Source organism: Mustela lutreola, chromosome X (genome assembly GCF_030435805.1).
Source record: "Mustela lutreola isolate mMusLut2 chromosome X, mMusLut2.pri, whole genome shotgun sequence".
Lineage (NCBI taxonomy): Eukaryota > Metazoa > Chordata > Mammalia > Carnivora > Mustelidae > Mustela > Mustela lutreola.
In genome coordinates, this window is record NC_081308.1 from 33,000,297 (window position 1) to 33,020,217 (window position 19,921).

Below are 19,921 nucleotides of genomic sequence, written 5' to 3' on the forward strand. Positions count from 1 at the left end.
AACAAGTGTTGGTGAAGATGTAGAAAAAAAGGAACCTTCTTGCACTGTTGGTGGGAATGCAAACTGGTACAGCCACTCTGGAAAACAGTATGGAGGTTCCTCAAAAAGTTAAAAATAGAACTGCCCTCTAATCTAGCAACTGCACTCATAGGTATTTACCCAAAGAATACAAAAATACTAATTCAAAGGGATACATGTATCTTTATGGTTTAGCAGCATTTAGCAAGCACAAAAATAGAACTGCCCTCTAATCTAGCAACTGCACGCATAGGTATTTACCCAAAGAATACAAAAATACTAATTCAAAGGGATACATGTATCTTTATGGTTTAGCAGCATTATCTATAATAGCCAAATTATGGAAAGAGCTCAAGTGTCCATCGACTGATGAATGGATTAAGAAAATGTGGTATATACATACAATGGAATATCACTCAGGCACAAAAAAGAATAAAATCTTGTCATGGATGGAGCTAGAGAGTATTATGCTAAGTGAAATAAGTCAGAGAAAGACAAATACCCTATGATTTCACTCATATGTGGAACTTAAGAAACAAAACAAATGAGCAAAGGTAAAAAGAAGAGAGAGTGACAAACCAAGAAACAGACTTAACTCTAGAGAACAAACTGATGATTGCCAGAAGGAGGTGGGTGGGAGCATGGGGGAAATGGGGGATGGGGATTAAAGAGTACCCTTACCATGATGAAAGAAAAAATAAAAGTGAACAAGTTAAAACAAAACAAAAAACAAAACAAAAATAAAACCATGGTTGCCAGAGGGAAGGTAGATGGGGGATGGACAAAATGGATGAAGGGGAGTGGAAGATACGGGCTTCCATTTATGGAACACATACGTCATGGGAATAAAAGGCACAGCATCAGGAATCCAGTCAGTGATATTCTAATAGCATTACATGGTGACAGATGGGAGCTACCCTTGTGCTGATCATAGCATAATGTTTGAACTTCTCGAATCATCATGTTGTAACCCTGACACTCATGTAACATTGTGTGTCAACTACATTCAAATAAAAAATTTTTCAGTTAAAATTTAATGAAAAGATGGGGCGCCTGAGTGGCTCAGTGGGTTAAAGCCTCTGCCTTCGGCTCGGGTCATGATCCCAGGGTCCTGGGATCGAGCCCCGCATCGGGCTCTCTGCTCCGCAGGGAGCCTGTTTCCTCCTCTCTCTCTGTCTGCCTCTCTGCCTAGTTTCTCTCTGTCAAATAAATTAAAAAAAAAATTATAAAATTTAATGAAAAGAAATACGTGAGTATTTTTGTTAGACATATACCTAAGAATGGAATTGTTGGGTCATAAGGCATGCACATGCTCAGCTTACTAGATACTGCCAAGCTACCTTCCAAACTGTACGAAAGTACCCTCCCAGCAGCAGCCTTGGAAGTTCACTTCCTAGAGAAGCCTTGCTTTTAAGTCCTATGCTATGATGACATCTGCTGGTGGTTAGTGTGACCCTTTCGCACTGAAGCTGTTAAAACAGGAAATAACAGTTCTTTTTAAGATGTGAAGATTTTACCTTTTCCACACTAGATTCAGTTGAATGTATTCATTTTTATGTTTTATGTTATAAATCTTGAGGGGGAAATTCAAGTGCAGAGAGAATACACATGAAACATGTACAGAACTTTCTACAACAGAGCAGCTATAGCATCAAGCCTCATGGCGAGGGTCAGAAGAGGTTAGCATAGGATTACTGTTCGATATTCTGCATTTCAAATTTTGGTCTTACCAAATTTTCCCTGCCAAAAGGTACTCAGGTGCTATTGGCAATTCATTTGGTGTATAACATATTTGGAGAAAGCCTACTATGTACTAAGAATAGAGTAGTTGGAGGATTCTGTGCTGAATAATGTAAATTTAGCCCCTTCTCTCTGGGAGTTTACTATCTAGCTGGTAGAGAATTATACAACTTCTACTTAAAAGTGTGACGATCAGTCCATCTATTACTGGTTAAAGATGTAGTCTCAAGCTGGACTGCTGGGGTTTGGAGTCTATCCCCATATTTAATAGCTTCATGATGTAGAGCATTTCTTTCTTTCTTTTTGCTTTTTTTAAACTACTTTGTACCTTGGTTTCTTCATCCCTAAATGGGGATAATAACAGAACAGACCTCCAAATGGTTTTGTGAAGATTATATGAGTGTAAATGTACTTAGCTGTAATAGCTAGCACATAAGTGCCATTTGAAGTTGTTGCAGTACCTATCATTGTCTTTAGGGAAATTTAGGGGTTAGAGAAGTTAGAAAGGTAGAAAGGTAGAAAGATCACATTTGAATGTCTGGGTCAGGTACACTTTGATGAAAAGAGGGAAGGAGACAATTTCCTTGATCCAGTAATGCATATAAAACTTGCTAATTGCAAGCATTAGTAAAGAAGTGGAATTCTGCACACCTTCTTAGTTCTATCTCGGTTCCAATTATCCATTGCTGCAAAACAAATCATCTTAAAACTTACTAGCTGAAGACAACCATTTATTATAGGCCCTCATGGCTCTATGTATAGATTCCGCTTAGCTGGATGTAACTCACTTAGAGCCTCTCGTTTGACTGGAGTCAGATGTTGGCTAAGGCTAGAGTTTTCAGAAAGCCCTATTGGGAGGGATATCCAAGATGTTGCACTCACAAAGCTGGCAGTTAATGTTTGGCTGTTGACATGGAACATAACTAAGTCTATTGACTAGAGCATCTATAAGTCATCCATGTGGCTCAAGCTTCTAACAGAATGGCAATGGGGTCCAGGGAAAAGGGTTTCCCCAAAGTGAGCATTCCAGGGCCTCAGGTGGAAGCTGTAAGGCTTCTGAGACCTGGCTACAGGTTTTATGTCCCAGAAGACCACTTCCATCACATTCCACTGGTCACACAGAACCGGACCAGATTCAGTGTGGAATGTCACTGCACAGGGGCAGGAATACCAGGAGGTGAGGATCCATGGGGGCCATCTTGTAGACTGGCTACTGATACCAGGAATTCATACACTGGAGGTGAAGTCAGAGCCACAAGCTGTAACTCAGACCCTATCAACTAGCTAATCACTCTAGGACTCAACTTTCTCATTTGTAAGTTGAAAGGACTATAATAGATGACCACTACTATCCCTTGTGACTCTATGATTTTCTATCACTAAGTATCTTTTTGTCTTAATGCCCTTTTGTTTTTAGCCCATTTACTCACACTCATCTTCATTTCATGAAGATGTTGTTTATATTTTTAGATGCCATTTGTAAAAGCCTACAAAATTTTGTAAAAGCAATGAATAATTGGGCTCAAATATGTTCTTTATGGAGAACTTCAAGGCACCTAATTTAGGTATGCAGCCTTATTATCTTACTAAAATTAAAAATTGTATCAGATTGGAAGGGGAGATGAACCATGAGAGACTATGGACTCTGAAAAACAATCTGAGAGTTTTGAAGGGGTGGGTGGGTGGGAGGTTGGGGTACCAGGTGGTGGGTATTATAGAGGGCTTGGATTGCATGGAGCACTGGGTGTGGTGCATAAACAATGGATTCTGTTACGCTGAAAAGAAATAAATAAATAAAATTGTATCAGATAAATGGTAGATAAATTGGCAGTTGATCTTAAATTTTTGTAATAATAGTCTTAAACTCCAGTGTGCATGCCTATATCATTGATTCTCAGAATTTTGAGTTCTAGTGTTAGAGTTTTGCTGTTTATATTTTAAGTTTAAACTAACAAAATCAACATTTATCGGAAACATAAACAGGACTAGGAATAGCTTGAAGTACTATACATGATATAGAACATAGCACTAAGTAACTATCTGCCAAAAATACCATTTTCACAGACAGTAATATTTTCACAATTTGACAATGAATTCATTACGTGGAAGTGGGATACCTCTGGAACTTGTTTCTCTTTATTCTGCCAGCTCAGTTTCCCACCTTTTTGCCCCAAGTTTCCCAAGGGTTGATTCACTTGTTTGGATGCATGAGGCAGCCTGTGGATTTTCTATAAACAAAGAAATCACTTTGTGCTCAACTTCTTGCAGTTTTATGGGCAGAAAACTACAGGTGCTCCTTTGAGGTCTGGTTATAATGTTCATGTTCATCAGAAAAAATTTTCCCTTTATTGATGTCATAGCCTCAGAGCTGGAAACAATGAAAAGTTGGGTTATTTCCGGAATGCTTCTCTTAGGCCAGACACCGTTATCATCACCTTCTTGTTTCCACTCTCCTGCTCGGTACACCACACTCTACACTCTCTACACAGAGACCTTCTTTACTTCTCAGAATTTCATTGTCCCACATCACACGTACTGGGATTGTTTTAGATTCTGCCAAGAAATTTCTCTCTCTCTTTTTTTTTTTTAAGATTTTGTTTATTTATTTGACAGACAGAGATCACAAGTAGGCAAAGAGACAGGCGGTGGGGGGGGGAGGGGAAGCAGGCTCCCCGCTGAGCAGAGAGCCCAACACGGGGCTCGATCCCAGGACCCTGAGATCATGACCTGAGACAATGGCAGAGGCTTAACTCGCTGAGCCATTCAGGTGCCCCGCCATGAAACTTTTCTAAGGTTGTCCCTATCTCCTTAGAATCTTATTTTGTAAGAAAGTTATTTACAAATTTTGCTGTTATTGCTTTCAAAGAAAACCTGTGTTACAGTATTTTTTTTGTTCAAACCAAATAAACTTTAGTTCAGTTTAGTAAATGGGTGAGATTTTTGTAGGCCTGCCAATTAGTAAACCAACTTCCCTAATATGGTTGAATTTGGAATGCCTGCAACACTTACCTACTTTCCTACTCCTAAACTGGCATGTGAAATTAAGAGCTAAAGTATAAATCTTTCAGGGTTTTAGACATTTTATTAAGAGATAAATAGCCTGCCTTTGCCTTCTGAACCATTTACATAAAGGTACTTCATATAAAGAAGAACGCACCTTAATGAGCCACCCCACCAATGTTCACACTCAGGCACATGCATATATTAATCCCACTAAAGTATACTTTCAAGTCCCTGCCACCAGTTTCAAATTTCATTTTAGATATTAAACTGTATTTTAGATACTCATCAGTCCTTGGTGATGACTAAGATTGATTTCTTTAACATTTTATGCATTTATTTGAAAGAGAGCACAAGCCAGACAGAGAGAGAGAATCATCAAGCAGAATCCCCACTGGGCAGAGAGCCTGGTGTGGGGTTCAATCTCATGAGATCATGTCCTCATCCAAAAACCAAGAGTTGGATGCTTAACTGACTGATCACCCAGGCACCCCAACTACAATTTATTATTTAGAAACTAATACATATATGTTTCTTTACCTAAAAAGGACCACAACAGATGGAACACTTGACTACCAAAATTTATTAGCTCCAGAGACAATGTCAACTTTAGGGAAGAGGATGGATGACTTATCCAACCCACACCCAAATTTGACAGAACTAAGTTCATCTTGATTATTGCCCTCAGGCTATTTAGAGTAAGCTAAGCCATCTGTAATGTTTAAAATCCTACAAGCATATTCTACCATCCATTAGTTCCATTTTTATGATCAAAGAAATTTAAACGCAATGCTATAAACTTGAGAAGGGCAATTATAAAATGAAATTTACATGTGGCAGGGAAACTCAAGAATTTAATGTCTAATATTTTATTGTGCTTGAGTAAAATCATCTAATTTAGTTCAAAACTCCATTCTTTGTGAAAGAACATTATCAACAATAAATAAAAGCAGTAGTTTAAATTTCAACGTGACTTTTTTACATGTAAATCTTGTGTTTAAGTGGTCTCATTTTCACAGAGACAATAGAAGATGAGAAACAAGCATTGAACTCAAAGGCCTGAATTACACTCTAAGAACTGCCATACTGGCTAACTGATTCTGGGCAAGTTCACCTCTCTGAGTTTTTGTTTTGTCACTTACAAACTGAGAGAGCATTGGACTAGTATATTAGTTAGGACGTAAGTTATCTCTTTCCCTCAAGTAGATGTCTGAGCATAAGCATCCCAGGGTAGTGTGGTAACTTCAGGTAACAGGGCCCCAGATTCCTCCCATCTTGCTAGTCCCTTTGTAGGGTGTTGTCATCCCCTACATGGTCCAAGATGGCTCGCCACTACCACTTCTGCACTCCACCAAGCAGATAAAGGGAATAAAAAGGGGAGGAAACCTATTACTTCAGCTCACATCCCATTGGTCAGAACGTAGTTACCGGCCCAATTAGCTGCAAGGGATACATGGCATACAACTGGTTTTTTTTGTTTTTTTTTTTTTTGTATTGGGTGACCCTGTGCTCAGCTAAATACGAGAATTTCTATGAAGTAGAAAGAAGAGATAGCAAAAAATACTGGGGACAATGGGCAGTGTTTATCACAATGAGATAGCCTTTGAAGTCTCACGTAAGGCTACACTTCTTAGGTTCTAAGTTGTGATTTTTGCTTTCACATATAGTGTTTGGATTTGTAAATTCTGCTCTTAGGAGATGGTTTATGAACTAATTAAAAAATAAAGATATGCGCCCTTTTACGAAGATGGCGCTGAAAGCTAAGAAGGAAGCCCCTGCCCCTCCCAAAGCCAAAGCCAAAGCAAAGGCTTTGAAAGCCAAGAAAGCGGCGCTGAAAGGCGTCCACAGTCACAAAAAAAAGAAGATCCACACATCACCTAAGTTCCGACGACCCAAGACTCTGCGTCTCCGAAGGCAACCCAAATACCCTCGAAAGAGCACCCCCAGGAGAAACAAGCTTGACCACTATGCCATCATCAAGTTCCCCCTGACTACTGAGTCAGCCATGAAGAAAATAGAAGACAACAACACACTTGTGTTCATTGTGGATGTCAAGGCCAACAAGCACCAGATCAAACAGACTGTGAAGAAGCTCTATGACATGGATGTAGCCAAGGTCAACACCTTAATCAGGCCTGATGGAGAGAAGAAGGCATATGTTCGGCTGGCCCCTGACTATGATGCTTTGGATGTTGCCAACAAAATTGGGATCATCTAAACTGAGTCCAGCTGGCTAAATCTAAATATAGTTTTTTCATGATAAAAAAAAATAAAAAAATAAAGATATGCTACTAACAGATGAGAAGTGGTATTTTATATGAATATAAGCAGACTTCCCACTGGTATAGTTTGAGAAGACATGCCAGGCTTTCCCTCCAATGGTCACTAATGTGTACACTGAGCTATGTGGATTTGCCGGTATTTAAATATTTTGATAGACAAACGAGGAATTCCATATGATTCAAACTTAATATATTCATATACTTCATATAGAAGGAGTATGCCAAACATCTAAGGATAATTATAAAATAGCATTGCCAATCATCAGAATTAAATAATTATGACTATTTCAAGAAAAATGAAAAACTGGGTTCTTCACAGTATAGTTAACCCCTGAACAACATGGCTTTAAACTGCATGGATATGCTTATACATGGATTTTTTTTCGATAAATATATTGGATAAGTTTATGGAGATTTGTGACAATTTGAATAAAAATCTCTCAGACAAACCATGTAGCAGGGACATATAAAAATTATTTAGAAGTTATGCATATCATGAATTTATAATATATATACAATTTTATCATTTACTTTCATATATACAAAGCTATTATAAAAAGTTAACATTTATTGAAACTTACACACACATAGGGACCATGCATGGCACCATTTGCAGTTGAGAGAAATGGAAACAAACATAAAGTTGTAGTATCAATCGTAACCACAAAAAATTAACCATAGTAAATGTGTACTACGGTAATAGTTTCATAGCCACCTCCTGTTGCTACTGCTGTGAACTCAATTGTTGTGAGCTTGAACTTAAACTTAAAACACAATACAGTGCTAACCAGATCCACGTGAGCAGTTCATCTCTCCAGTAAACTGTGTACCACAGCAAGAAGTGATCTCTTGTGTTTCTCATGTATTTTTCATTGTGTTGTGTGTAATACCTCCAACCTTGAATAATACCATGTGATGCTGGAAGTGCTCCCAAGAAGCACAGAAAAGCCATGACATCACAAGAAAAAGTTGAATTGCTCGATATGTACTGTTGATTGAGGTCTGCTCCTGCAGGTACCCACCATTTCAAGATAAATGCATCCAGTATAAAGATTATTGTGAAAATAGAAAAGGAAATTCATGAAGCCATGACTGCAGCAATGCTAGCACGTATGAAAACCTTGCATTATTGCAAAATATCTTTTTATCTTGTATTATAGGCGTGACTTTCATGTAGGTACAGGGTTGCTATAAGAAAGGCATACCTATAGATTCTAATATGATTTGAGAAAAAGCAAATCATTATATGACATTTATTCATATTTGACAACTTAAAGCAAAAGGAAGGTGAAGGATTTAAAGCTGGAGAATTTAATGCTAGTGAAGGATGGTTTGATAATTTTAGAAAGAGCTTTGGCTTAAAAAAAAAATGTCAAGATAAGGGGAGATGCAGCTTCTGCTGACAAAGAGGCATAAGATGAATTCCCAGACACCTCTAAGAAAATCACTGAGGAGAAAGGATATCTGACTGAACAGGTTTTTAAGCAGATGAAACTGCTCTATTCTGAGAAAAAAAAAAATGCCACAAAGGACGTTTATTAGGAAGGAAAAGAAATGAGCACCAGGATTTAAGGAAGGAAGGGATAATTCAACTACTGTTTTGTGCAAATGAATTTAGGTTTATGATCAGGACTGTCTTTATTTACAAAGCTGCTAATCCCAAGACTTGAAGGGAAAGATAAACACTGGCTGCTAGTTTTCTAGTTGTACAAGAAGACCTGGACAATGAGAAGCCTTTTGCTGGATTGGTTCCACTGATGCTTGCCCCTGAAGTTCTTTTAATATTGGGCAGTGCTCCTGGCTACCCAGAACCCCATGAGTTCAACATCAATGGGGTCAAAGTGATCTCCTTGTCCCCAAACACAATGTCTCTAATTCAACCTCTAGATGAGGGTCACAAGGACACTAGAGGCTCATTACATACATATTCTATGGGAGGGATTGTCAATGCTATGGAAAAGAACCCCAATAGAACACATCATGAAAGCCATTAAGCCCAGAACAATATATTCCTGCTGGAGAAAACTGTGTCCAGATGTATTCCTTGACTTCCCAGGATTGCTACAGAGCCAGTCAGGGAAATCCTGAAAGAGACTGTGGCTATGGGGGAAAAAAAAGGTGGGGGAAAAGGGTTTCAAGGTATAGATCTTGGACAAATCCAAGACCTAATCGACATCACACCAGAGGGACGAACAGAAGATGACCAGATGGAGATGAGTGCTTCCTAACCAGTGCCAGACGATGAGAAAGAAAATGTAGAGGTAGTGGTGCCAGAAAACAAATGGATATTAGACAGCCTGGCAGAAGGGTTTCAATTATTCAAGACTGCTTTTGACTTCTTCTACAACACAGACCCTTCTATATGTCAGCACAGAATGAACAAACCTTTTAGAATCTGTAAAAGGAAGAAAGTGAGTTTTACTCACGCCCAGGTTAAGACAGCTGCCCAAGATACACAATCTTCACAAAGAAGAGAGCGCTTTGGGGAAGGCATATCCGATGTAGGGTTATTTACTTTTTTTACATAAAAAGTTACAAATCATCATGACAAAAGACATTGCAGAAAGTTATAGACTAAGCTTTTAGTGTGAGCAGGTCTGTATGTCACTATCATGGGAACCATGATAGTGGTTTGGGATGTTCTTTTTTAGGTCATTTGACGACAAAGCAGATGTACAATGTTGTGCTTGGGGCAGAAAGAGATCCCATGCACTGAGGTTTTGCCTAGTCATTCTGACCATGGTAAATGTTAAAGCATAGCTTCCCTAAGAGCCCATGAGCAGGGCCAATAAATATTAAAAGTTGAAAATTTCCTTTATTTTATCCAATGATACAGACACTGGTTTTGTAAAGCGAAATGACTAAAGAGTGAATGAAAGATTGGTACCATACAGGAACATTTTAAGAGAAATCATAAAAGTCATACGGGTCGCCTGGGTGGCTCAGTGGGTTAAGCCTCTGCCTATGGCTCAGGTCGTGATCCCAGGGTCCTGGGATGGAGCCTCACATTGCATCGGTCTCTCTGCTCAGTGGGCAGCCTGCTTCCCCCTCTCTCTCTGCTTGCCTCTCTGCCTACTTGTGATCTCTCTCTGTCAAATAAATAAATAAAATCTTTTAAAAAATCAGACAGAAATTACAATGTATTTCTGGAAAGTTACACCCAGGGGGCCTGTTGCTCATTCCTTCCCTTCTGCCTCCTCCATCTCTGCCACCCCTGAGACAGCAAGACCAACCCCTCCTCTTCCTCTTCCTCCTCAGCCCACTCAACATGGAGAGACAAGGATGAAGACCTTTATGATGATCTGCTGGTACTTAACAAATAGTAAATAATTTTCATGCTGTACAGTTAATGAATGTACCTGTTGTGTAGATGTGTGTCTTCTTGCGAAAATCTAATAACTGTATGCCAAGAAATAGATGAGATTTTTTTTTGTCATCATCATTGCTTAAGTATCCATCATGTAGAACATCGTGTGCAAATCTTGGAAGTGGATAACCTATCCTTTCATAGGCATAAGATGAGTGGTATTTAATATAAAAATAATAATGTGTATGTTTTTCATTTTCTAACTTTGCTTTTGAAGACTTCTATTACCATACAGTAGGCATCCCCTCATAATTGGAGAAACTGTGTATCAGCCTATCATCACAGGTAGTTTTTTTTAAATGTAATGATGTTTCCAACATTTTATTATGAATATTATTATAATACTGTATGCCATAAAATTTTATAATGATTCATTCATTAGTGTATAGGCTAGGCTACTGTGAAGCAATCCATATCAATTTTGCTAGGCTACCATAAAGCAATTGTTTTGCTGCTTCATTATCAATATATGTATGTGTTATACCCATAAGTATTTCTTTTTCACATTATCTTTTCATGTTTGATGTCCAGTACTAATAATATGAATAGCATCTACAGTGTTTTGTATCATATAAGACAATGCTGATGCAAGTACTGACAAAAGAATGATTCATCTTGTAACAGACAACATAATCTTATGGTATGGATAAATACATATAGTACCAGAAATATATTTTCTCTTTTTTTTGGAAGATTTTATTTATTTATTTGACAGAGAGATCACAAGTAGGCAGAGAGACAGGCAGAGGGGGAGGGGGAAGCAGGCTCCCCGCTGAGCAGAGAGCCTGATGTGGGGCTCCATCCCAGGACCCTGGGATCATGACCTGAGCTGAAGGCAGAGGGTTAACCCAGTGAGCCACCCAGGTGCCCCAGGAAACATATTTTCTCTCACAATTTTCTTAACATTTTTTCTCTAGCTTACTTGAAGAATATAATATATAAAATGTATAACATACAAAATATGTGTTAATCGACTATTTATATTTTCAGCACGGTTTCTGGTCAACAGTAGGCTATCAGCAGTTAAGTTTTTGCAGAGTCCAAAGTTATACATGGATTTTTAACTATGCAGAGGGTTAGTGCTCCTAACTTCCATGTTGTTCAAGGGTCAGCTGTGTTTTGTTTTGTTGTTGTTTTTTTTTTCACAAACACATGACGTTAAGTAACACTTTTTATATAGCTCTTGTATACTTGGGCTGGAAATATGAAACTCTTAAGAACCAGTTTTCCCAGAATATATTTATGACTGGACCAGTATTGCAAGATACTCTTTTTCTAAGATAAATAAATAAAATCTTTAAAAAATACGTTTACAAAGGGTACCTACAAATTACTCCTTTTTTTTCCTTTTAACATAGAAAATATTAAAAAAAAAAAACTTGAGCAGGCGCTTCATTACTTCCATATTTACTGGTATGAACTCTGAAATTGTATTTCTCCAATCAGAAGAAGAAAGCATAGCTCATGACCTTTTGCAGACTACTGTGCATCGTTCTTTAGAGCTGTTTCTCATGTAACTGCCAATTTACATGAAACAGTCTCTTGGCAATAATCACTCATCCAGATGCACTCTTTCTAAGACAGCAAAGTTTTCATCTTTGAAAGGGATCAGTTTGCCTTTCCACTTATAAATACAAAAGTTTAAAAGTACATTTAAGGATGCTATATGTTTATAAAAAATAAAAAATCAAAAAAAAAAAAAAAAAAAAAAAAAAAAAAAAAAGGATGCTATGGTATTATTTAACAAAGAGTTCTCAGTTTTAGAGATACATACTGAAATATTTATGGGTAAAAAAAGATAACATCTTACAGTTTCTTCAAAATAAGAGAGGAAGGGGAGAAATATTGTTATGAATTAATAATTGTTGAAGGTGGAAGACAGGAACAAGGGAATTTATGGTAAGATTCTATTTTTATATACAATTGAAATTGACCATAGCCAAAAGACAATTCATACCCCCCACAGCGCATATAGCTGGAACAAAGCATATTATTTCATACAAGGATAATGTTATCACAAAGTATTACAAAAGCAAATTTAGTTGTTTATATTTATTGTTAAGCTTAGTATATGGTACTATTTAAGGGTCATAAATTTTATTTATAATAAGCACAATAACCTAAGAATAAAATCTAGTTAGTTCTCCCTAACATTTATACTCTTATAAGAAATGAGTTTCTAGTATTTACACTATTTTTATAGTATATTCCAGAACTTTCCCTGGTAACTTTTTCAATATTTATACACCACCATTGTTGGATCACTGAATCTTGAGAAAATTTTTCTACTCCTGACAGAAACAACAATGCATAAATCTTTTATTGCATGCAAAAACTACCTTAGAGATTTGAAGAAAATGGGAAAGTGTGTACTTTTGTTTTTATGTATAAGAAACATATGGTTATGCTTTGGGGGGTAATTGTTGATTGACAATATGAGAAGTGATTTAAATGTAACTTCCAAAGTTATTGGAAGTTATTCCAAACAATTCCCTTTGGCAATTAAGACTTCAAAAGCAAATGAGAGGTAAGTATTTGATTTCCCACTTAAAAATGTAATTTTACTGGGGCACCTGGGTGGCTCAGTGGGTTAAAGCCTCTGCCTTCGGCTCGGGTCGTGATCTCAGGGTTCTGGGATCAAGCCCCACATCGGGCTCTCTGCTCCATGGGGAGCCTGCTTCCTCCTCTCTCTCTGCCTGCCTCTCTGCCTACTTGTGATCTCTGTCAAATAAATAAATAAAATAATTTTTTTAAAAAGTAACTTTACAAGTTATTACCTTAAATAACAAATGTAGGGACACCTGGGTGGCTCAGTCGGTTAAGCCTCTGCCTTCAGCTCAGGTCATGATCCCAGGGTCCTGGGATCCACTCCCACACTGGGCTCCTTGCTCATCAGGGAGCCTGTTTCTCTCTCTCCCTCTGCCACTGCCCCCTGCTTGTGTGCTCAGTCTCTCTCTCTCTCTCTCTCTCTCTCTCTGCCTGCCACTTTACCTGCTTGTGCTCTCTCTCTCTCTGACAAATAAAATTAAATTAAAAATTTTTTTTAAAATGTAGTATGTAGATCACAGCCACTTAAACCATTTCCCAGTTTTACAAAGCAACCATTTTATTCAGCACCATTGACTAAAGAGGTTAGCATTGAATTTGGAAACATGATTTGAAACGTGTCTCCTCATGGAAGAGTCTTGGAAGTATATTTTATTTCTAAACTGTAAACAAATTTAAAGGATCCAACTGATAAAATGTGAACGTGACTTCAGACCCTAAGCAGCTTTTCTGCCATGTAAAGATATATTCTCTCCTCAGAGACAGTATAGCTCAGGGTCCTCAATCACCATCACCACCGTTTTCTCCCCCGCTTTGTCTCCTCCAGCAGAGGTGGTCATGTGACATTTTCCTGCACAACCCCAACCCAGAAATTTGAATTCTATGGTGCAATTAGATGGTCATAATTGAAGAGAATCAGGGCAGTTAATACAATGGGTTTGGTATATGATCCAATAATGTGACTTATTTCCAGCATGCATGCCCACAGACTCATAGCTAGCTACTTTCACACATGCCCTTTATTATCTCATTCTCTACACACTGTCTATAGCCTTTTATCACACTTGCAAAAAGGTCTATATTATTAATCACTTTCTTCAGGACACAGCAACATAACATGAAATACCACACACTATCTCACAAGTATTCCAGATGATATTAATGGTACCAAATTGAAGTTTGACACTATTTGGTACTTTTCTCTCTTTGTTGACTTTAAAAGCCCAGTCACGCCTGAAACCTCCCTTACTTATCTTAGTAATCTCCACCCATGAGTTCATCTAATACTTTATTAAAGTATTAAAGTATTCCCGCCCAGAAAACATGTCCTTCACATTTACTGTCTACTAGGTAAAGTATGCATTGCTGCCTTTAATTGGAACTAAACTATCTTTTCCAAGTTCCAAAGGGTGACTCTTCACTCCAGAATTTGAAAAACAAACAAGGCCTAAATTAATTTTCTCTGTATTCACTCAGATTTTATAAGCTTCAATCTTGCACTCATATTAGGATCTGTCTTTGAAGACTGAAGAGTTCTTACTTAGAAAATCTACTCAGTAGAGTTCTCCAGCCCCTCAATTATACAAATTGCTGTTACTGAAGACGTTTCTAGTCCTGCTAATGTTCTACTTGAAGTCTGTGATCAAAACTGAACAAGGAAATATATGTGGGGGAAAAAAAGTCAGTGTGTACAAATTCACTCTGCACCCAGCTGCAGCCCCGGGGGGGGGTGCTTTTTCTGTATTCTATAGAAACATCCCCAAGGGGTGTGATCACCTTAACCCATCAAGGGCGATGCAACCTTGTGGGGACGCGGGGAGAAGAAGAAACATAAATCACTGTGGATTTCTGTTGGGTGCTATGACGTGTAGAAGCTTACATTTTGAGAGAGATACTGCCTTGATCAGACCGACATCAAGTCTAGAGCATATGATTTCATTTATTAGTCAAATGGCTGGTTGACTTGTTCAATCATTCATTTTTTAAAATCCAGTATTTATTGAGCTGCTACTGTGTGTTGTGACCTGCATATTGTTGAAACAATGGTGACCCTACCTTCATGGCATTTATGGTATAGGTAGTTATATATGTCTTTCTCTTTCTGAAAAGAAATGTAATTGGCTAGCACTCATGTATATGTGAGGGTTGTATGTTAGAGGGATGTTAAAAATGCATAACCAAATAATGAGGAAGAGGCAGAGTGGGAACAAGCTTACTTAGGGTTAGTAGCCGAAGTATCCAGGTATTGCGAAACATCATACCCAGAAAAGTTTTAGCTGTAAGAACACTCATGAGGACCAAATAGTCACTTTTCTTTGAGTCCATACTCCTCATTTTACTGTGTTTAATGACTCCTTTTACACTAAAACAAGATTCATATCCATTCCCTAGCCACACACAGAGAATAAAGAGTAATGTTTGTCTTACCTATATAAGAAGGCCCATAATAAGGAAAATTTCCTAGTAATGATAAGGTTTTGTCTCAGGGTTCCCTCAAGTATACCACTGAAACAAAGATTGGACTGCAAGTAGTTTGTTTTGGAGATAACACCAAAACACATAATAAGGGAATGGGGAAGTAAGGCAGGGAAGGGAAAGAATCCAATAGAATAAGTTCATGGGCAGGTTACCACTGTAGATGACTGGGACTCAATCCCAATGAGGAGTCTCAGAGATACTATGAACCATGCACCTCAGAATTATGCCTTCCATGAGAAAGAACCTGGAGTATTTATGCACCAACTACTGTTCCTCCTTGTATGAGAGTAGTTCCTATTGGGCCTTAACTCTCTAGCCTTTCTGATCTGCCATCCATGAACTGAGCTCACTCCTGGGGACAGAGAAAACTCTCTGGCAGAGAACACAGGAAATATCTTCAGGTGACCCCAGGGTAGGCATATGGGCAGTTGCCAGCAACAGATTTTTAAATAAATTTGTATTTTCTTAATCATAAGAGTATTTACATACTTATGAAAACAGAAGTCCATTGTAAGCCATTATTCAGCCCTCAGACAAAAAGCTCTTCCAAGGTCTACAACTCAAAGATTAGGACTATTGTCCTATATAACTTAAGAAACAATAAAATAGAAATATTTCTCTTCTCAAAATATCATAAAGAAAAAAATCATACTGCATACTTATTTCCTTAGCGGATAATCCTATTCCTTCAGTCATTTTTTTGCAAGCAAACTCTGCCTTAGAGGATGTAAAATAAGATGCGACACCTTCATGTAGGGTAGCCCTTACCAACAAGATTTTTGGTATTCAACTTTCTCTTATAGTGATTCTTCCACACTCCTCCTTGGGTCAAACTGACCATTACATTAAGTAGTAAGAGGTCAACAGAGTCATTCCTAGTCTAGAACTTTCCATAAGAAAGTCACAGTCTCTGGCCACACGTGACAGAGAAAGCATTTGAATTCCTTCTAGAATAAAAAGTACAACTGGGTTATTAGGTGTTTGAACCACATGCGCTCAGTCATAAAATAACTGTCAGGAGAGTATTAAGGACCAGTAATGATTCCCCCATGGTTCTTTGAGCTCATTTCTGCAAGAATTGAGTTTGAGTCTATTGGGGGCTAGAAAATGCTGAAAGCAGACTATAACTTTTCTTTTCTTTTCTTTTCTTTTTTTTTTTAGCTTTATCACCCACTTCTCACTCCTAGACTAAAAAATGGCAGTGGGCACTCAGAAGCCACATTTGAAGTGTTAGTTTACTTAATCCAAGCAGTAGGTATACCCGTTAGGCAATTATTTGAGACCTATTATGTGTCCTAAACCATTTAGAGGGGGAAGAGGGAAGGAAATACTGTCAAGACCACACAAAATTACATTCGTCTTGAAAATCAGCATACACAAATAGCAATGGTTATTAGTTGAATTGACCAAGGAAAAAGAGGTTGGGAAAGAGGGGCTGAATAATTTTCTAGAAAACTAGTTTGAGTTCTACAAGGAAAAGAAATCTAAGTATCTTTTCTATCCTGACAATGAAATATTGATCTTTCCAAATGAAGGATGGAAGACCTTCATATGTGGAAATGCCACCCATAAAACAGAAGCACAATATTGAAATCAAGAATAACAAAAAAGGGGGTGCCTGTGTGGCTCAGTGGGTTAAAGCCTCTGCCTTCGGCTCAGGTCATATTCCCAGCATCCTGGGATGGAGCCCCGCATCGGGCTCTCTGCTCGGCAGGAGGCCTGCTTCTCCCTCTCCCACTTCCCCTGCCTGTGTTCCCTCTCTCTGTGTGTGTGTGTCTGTCTCTGTCAAATAAATAAAAGAAAATCTTTAAAAAAAAAAAGTGTGATGTTCTAACCAGCACATGAGAGGAGAGTCTGCAAAACCTAATTACCCTAGTGCAATCCATGACTAGAGGCTTGGCAGCCCACTGAGGAAAAGCATTGTTCATTCTCAAACTACAGTCCTTCATTATTTTTAAAACTTTAAACTAATTTTCTAGTAGAAAGTGAGCAAGGAAATACTATTCCATGGAGCTGAATAAGAGAAAACTGGTCTTGCCAAAGGTTAGGACAGTCCCAAGAAAGCTGGGGCAGGGGGCAGGAGGTGTTACTGTGCTACTATGGAATCACAACAGCTTTTTCCTGGTTGTGTCTGTACTTTTCTGTTCTCACATTACTTAAGCTGGGAGAGGCCTCAAGAAAGTACATGGCCCAGTGTCCTGTTTATACTCCATTTATTAGAGAGATGATTGAGGTCACTAGAGGGTACAGTTGAGAGTCGGATCAAACTTTATTCAGTGTTCATGTCATCTTGGGCAAATAATTTATAATCCGGATTTCCGTTTCCTCATGCTAGAAAATTATAAAGAAGCAATTCCTACCTCATAGGATTGTGAAGCTTAGCAACAATGCAGGAAATAAATTAGTCTGGTAAGGACTCATCACATCTTTCATTTATTATCTGGTCACAGCACTGGGACTGGCTCCCTGGTCACCTCTATTAACCAGGGCTCACTGGGGCCAGTCTCCTGAGGAGACTCACAGATAATAGCACTATAACTCATTTCTGAGGAAGTTTATCTACCACATGTATTCTCTGTAAGGCACAGAGACAGCCTTGAACTTAAGAACATTCATAGTCCTTCAGCACTACATGTGGGGGCCACTTAAAATAGCTAAATCACCAAAAAAGGGGGGGGGCAAAAAAACTTGGTACAAAATAGACCATGACTAAAACACTTGTTACATTATGAGCTAAATCAAGAAGGCAGAGTGGGTGTCCTGGTTCAAGATGGTGACACAGGAAGACCCTGAGTTCACCTTCTCCGCAGGCATATCAAATGATATGAACAGAACAATTCCTCCTGAAGAAGAATTGAGGGTGACTGAGCAACCAAAGACAGAGAGAATGGCAAGAGCACAGCAAGAGAAATGAAGAAATGGTAACAAAGGTAACCCCGACCCCCAACACTGTGAATGGCAGTGGGGATAGTACTGAGGGACCAGGAACAGATCCCTGTCATAAGGCACAGGAGAAAACCTTCAGTTTAAAAGGGCCACTAGTATATAAAAAAGACAATGCTGAAACTCTGCCAAGCGGTGGAGGAGCTATGGGAAAGCTCCCCAGTCAGAGGGACTGGAGAACCACACAGCTTACATTCCCACCTCACCTTAAATACCTAGACCAGAACACAGTCCAGATACCATAAAGGACCATGCTAGTCATCTAGGTGAACTTGCTAACTTCAGTGATCTGAGGGTCCACAAGTCCACACCTGCTCTAGACCTGCTGGGACACAGAAAAAAGCTGCAGTTTAAAAGGGCTGAAGAAGCGCAGGAAGGTTCTCTCTCCCATCCCTTCAAAAGCTCAGACCAGAGAGGTTCTGGCTCACAGTGAGCCTGTGACCGCAGTGAGCCCAAGCTCCTCAAGCCCACACCAACAGCACTGTGATGCTAGGGCAAAGAAAATGAGCTGTGATAGTGTGTGTGTGTGTGTGTGTGTGTGTGTGTGTGTGTGTGATAGTTTTTACTTTTTTTTAAAAGATTTATTTATTTACTTATTTGACAGACAGAGATCACAAGGAGGCTGAGAGGCAGGCAGAGAGAGGGGAGGGGGGAAGCAGGCTCCCTGCGGAGCAGAGAGCCCGATGCAGGGCTGGATCCCAGGAGCCCAGGACCATGACCTGAGCCGAAGGCAGAGGCTTTAACCCACTGAGCCACCCAGGTGCCCCTAGTTTTTACTTTTTAATTTCATTTTTTTTTTACTTTTAAAAACTTGTCTTATTTTATTTTGGTTTTTTTTTTTCTCGCTTTTTTCATTTTTTTCCTTTACACCTTTTATTATTTTCTTTTTTTTCTTTTATTATCACTCTTTCCTTATTCTCTCTGTAAAAAAACGGGGTTTAAAAGAGTAACTAACATAAACTGCCACAGCTCCTGCTAGCCAGCAAAAGTCACCAATCACACACCATCTGCACGGGGGACACCATACGCAAGACCATTCCAACTTTAGAAGTAGCTCTCCCACCAAATCCATAGAAACCATCACAGAAAATCAAGCAAAATGGGGAGACAGAGAAATATGCTCCAAAGAAAGAACAAGAAAAAAAAAAAAACCAGAAAAAAATTAGTGAAATAGAAATAAGCAATATGCCTGATAAGGAATTTAAAGTAGTGATCATAAAGATACTCACCAAGCTGAAGAAAAGAATGGAAGAAATCGGAGACCTCTAATAAAGCGATAGAAAATATTAAAAAGAGCCAATCAGAGTTGAAGAATAAAATAACTGAAAAAGAAAAACACACTAGAGAGAATCAATAGTAGATTAGAGGATACAGAAGCACGGGTCAGCACGCTAGAAGAAGAGAGAGGGGAATAAAAGCACACAAGCTGGAGAGCAAAAAGAAGAAAGAATTTTTTTAAATGAGGAGTAAGAGTTCTCTTAGAGAACATTCACATTAAAGGGGAAGAAAGAAGAATATACAATGGGGAAAAGACAGTGTTTTCAAT

At 38.6% G+C, this 19,921-nt stretch overlaps 1 protein-coding gene and 1 non-coding gene across 2 annotated transcripts; both read left to right on the plus strand.

Annotated features, from left to right (window-relative positions):
• The first annotated feature begins 6,490 nt into the window (after positions 1–6,490).
• Positions 6,491–6,991, plus strand: LOC131821582 (large ribosomal subunit protein uL23-like). Its single transcript, XM_059157788.1, has one exon. The coding sequence runs from the start codon at positions 6,506–6,508 to the stop codon at positions 6,974–6,976; it is 471 nt and encodes a 156-aa protein (XP_059013771.1). The 5' UTR covers positions 6,491–6,505; the 3' UTR covers positions 6,977–6,991.
• Positions 6,992–14,644: 7,653 nt separating this feature from the next.
• LOC131822409 (small nucleolar RNA SNORA77) lies at positions 14,645–14,772 on the plus strand. Its single transcript, XR_009350267.1, has one exon. It is a non-coding gene; the product is annotated as a small nucleolar RNA SNORA77 (small nucleolar RNA).
• Positions 14,773–19,921: the final 5,149 nt, after the last annotated feature.

Coding starts and splice junctions, on each gene's coding strand:
- LOC131821582 (XM_059157788.1), top strand. CDS start 6,506: ATGGCGCTGAAAGCTAAGAAGGAAGCCCCTGCCCCTCCCAAAGCCAAA.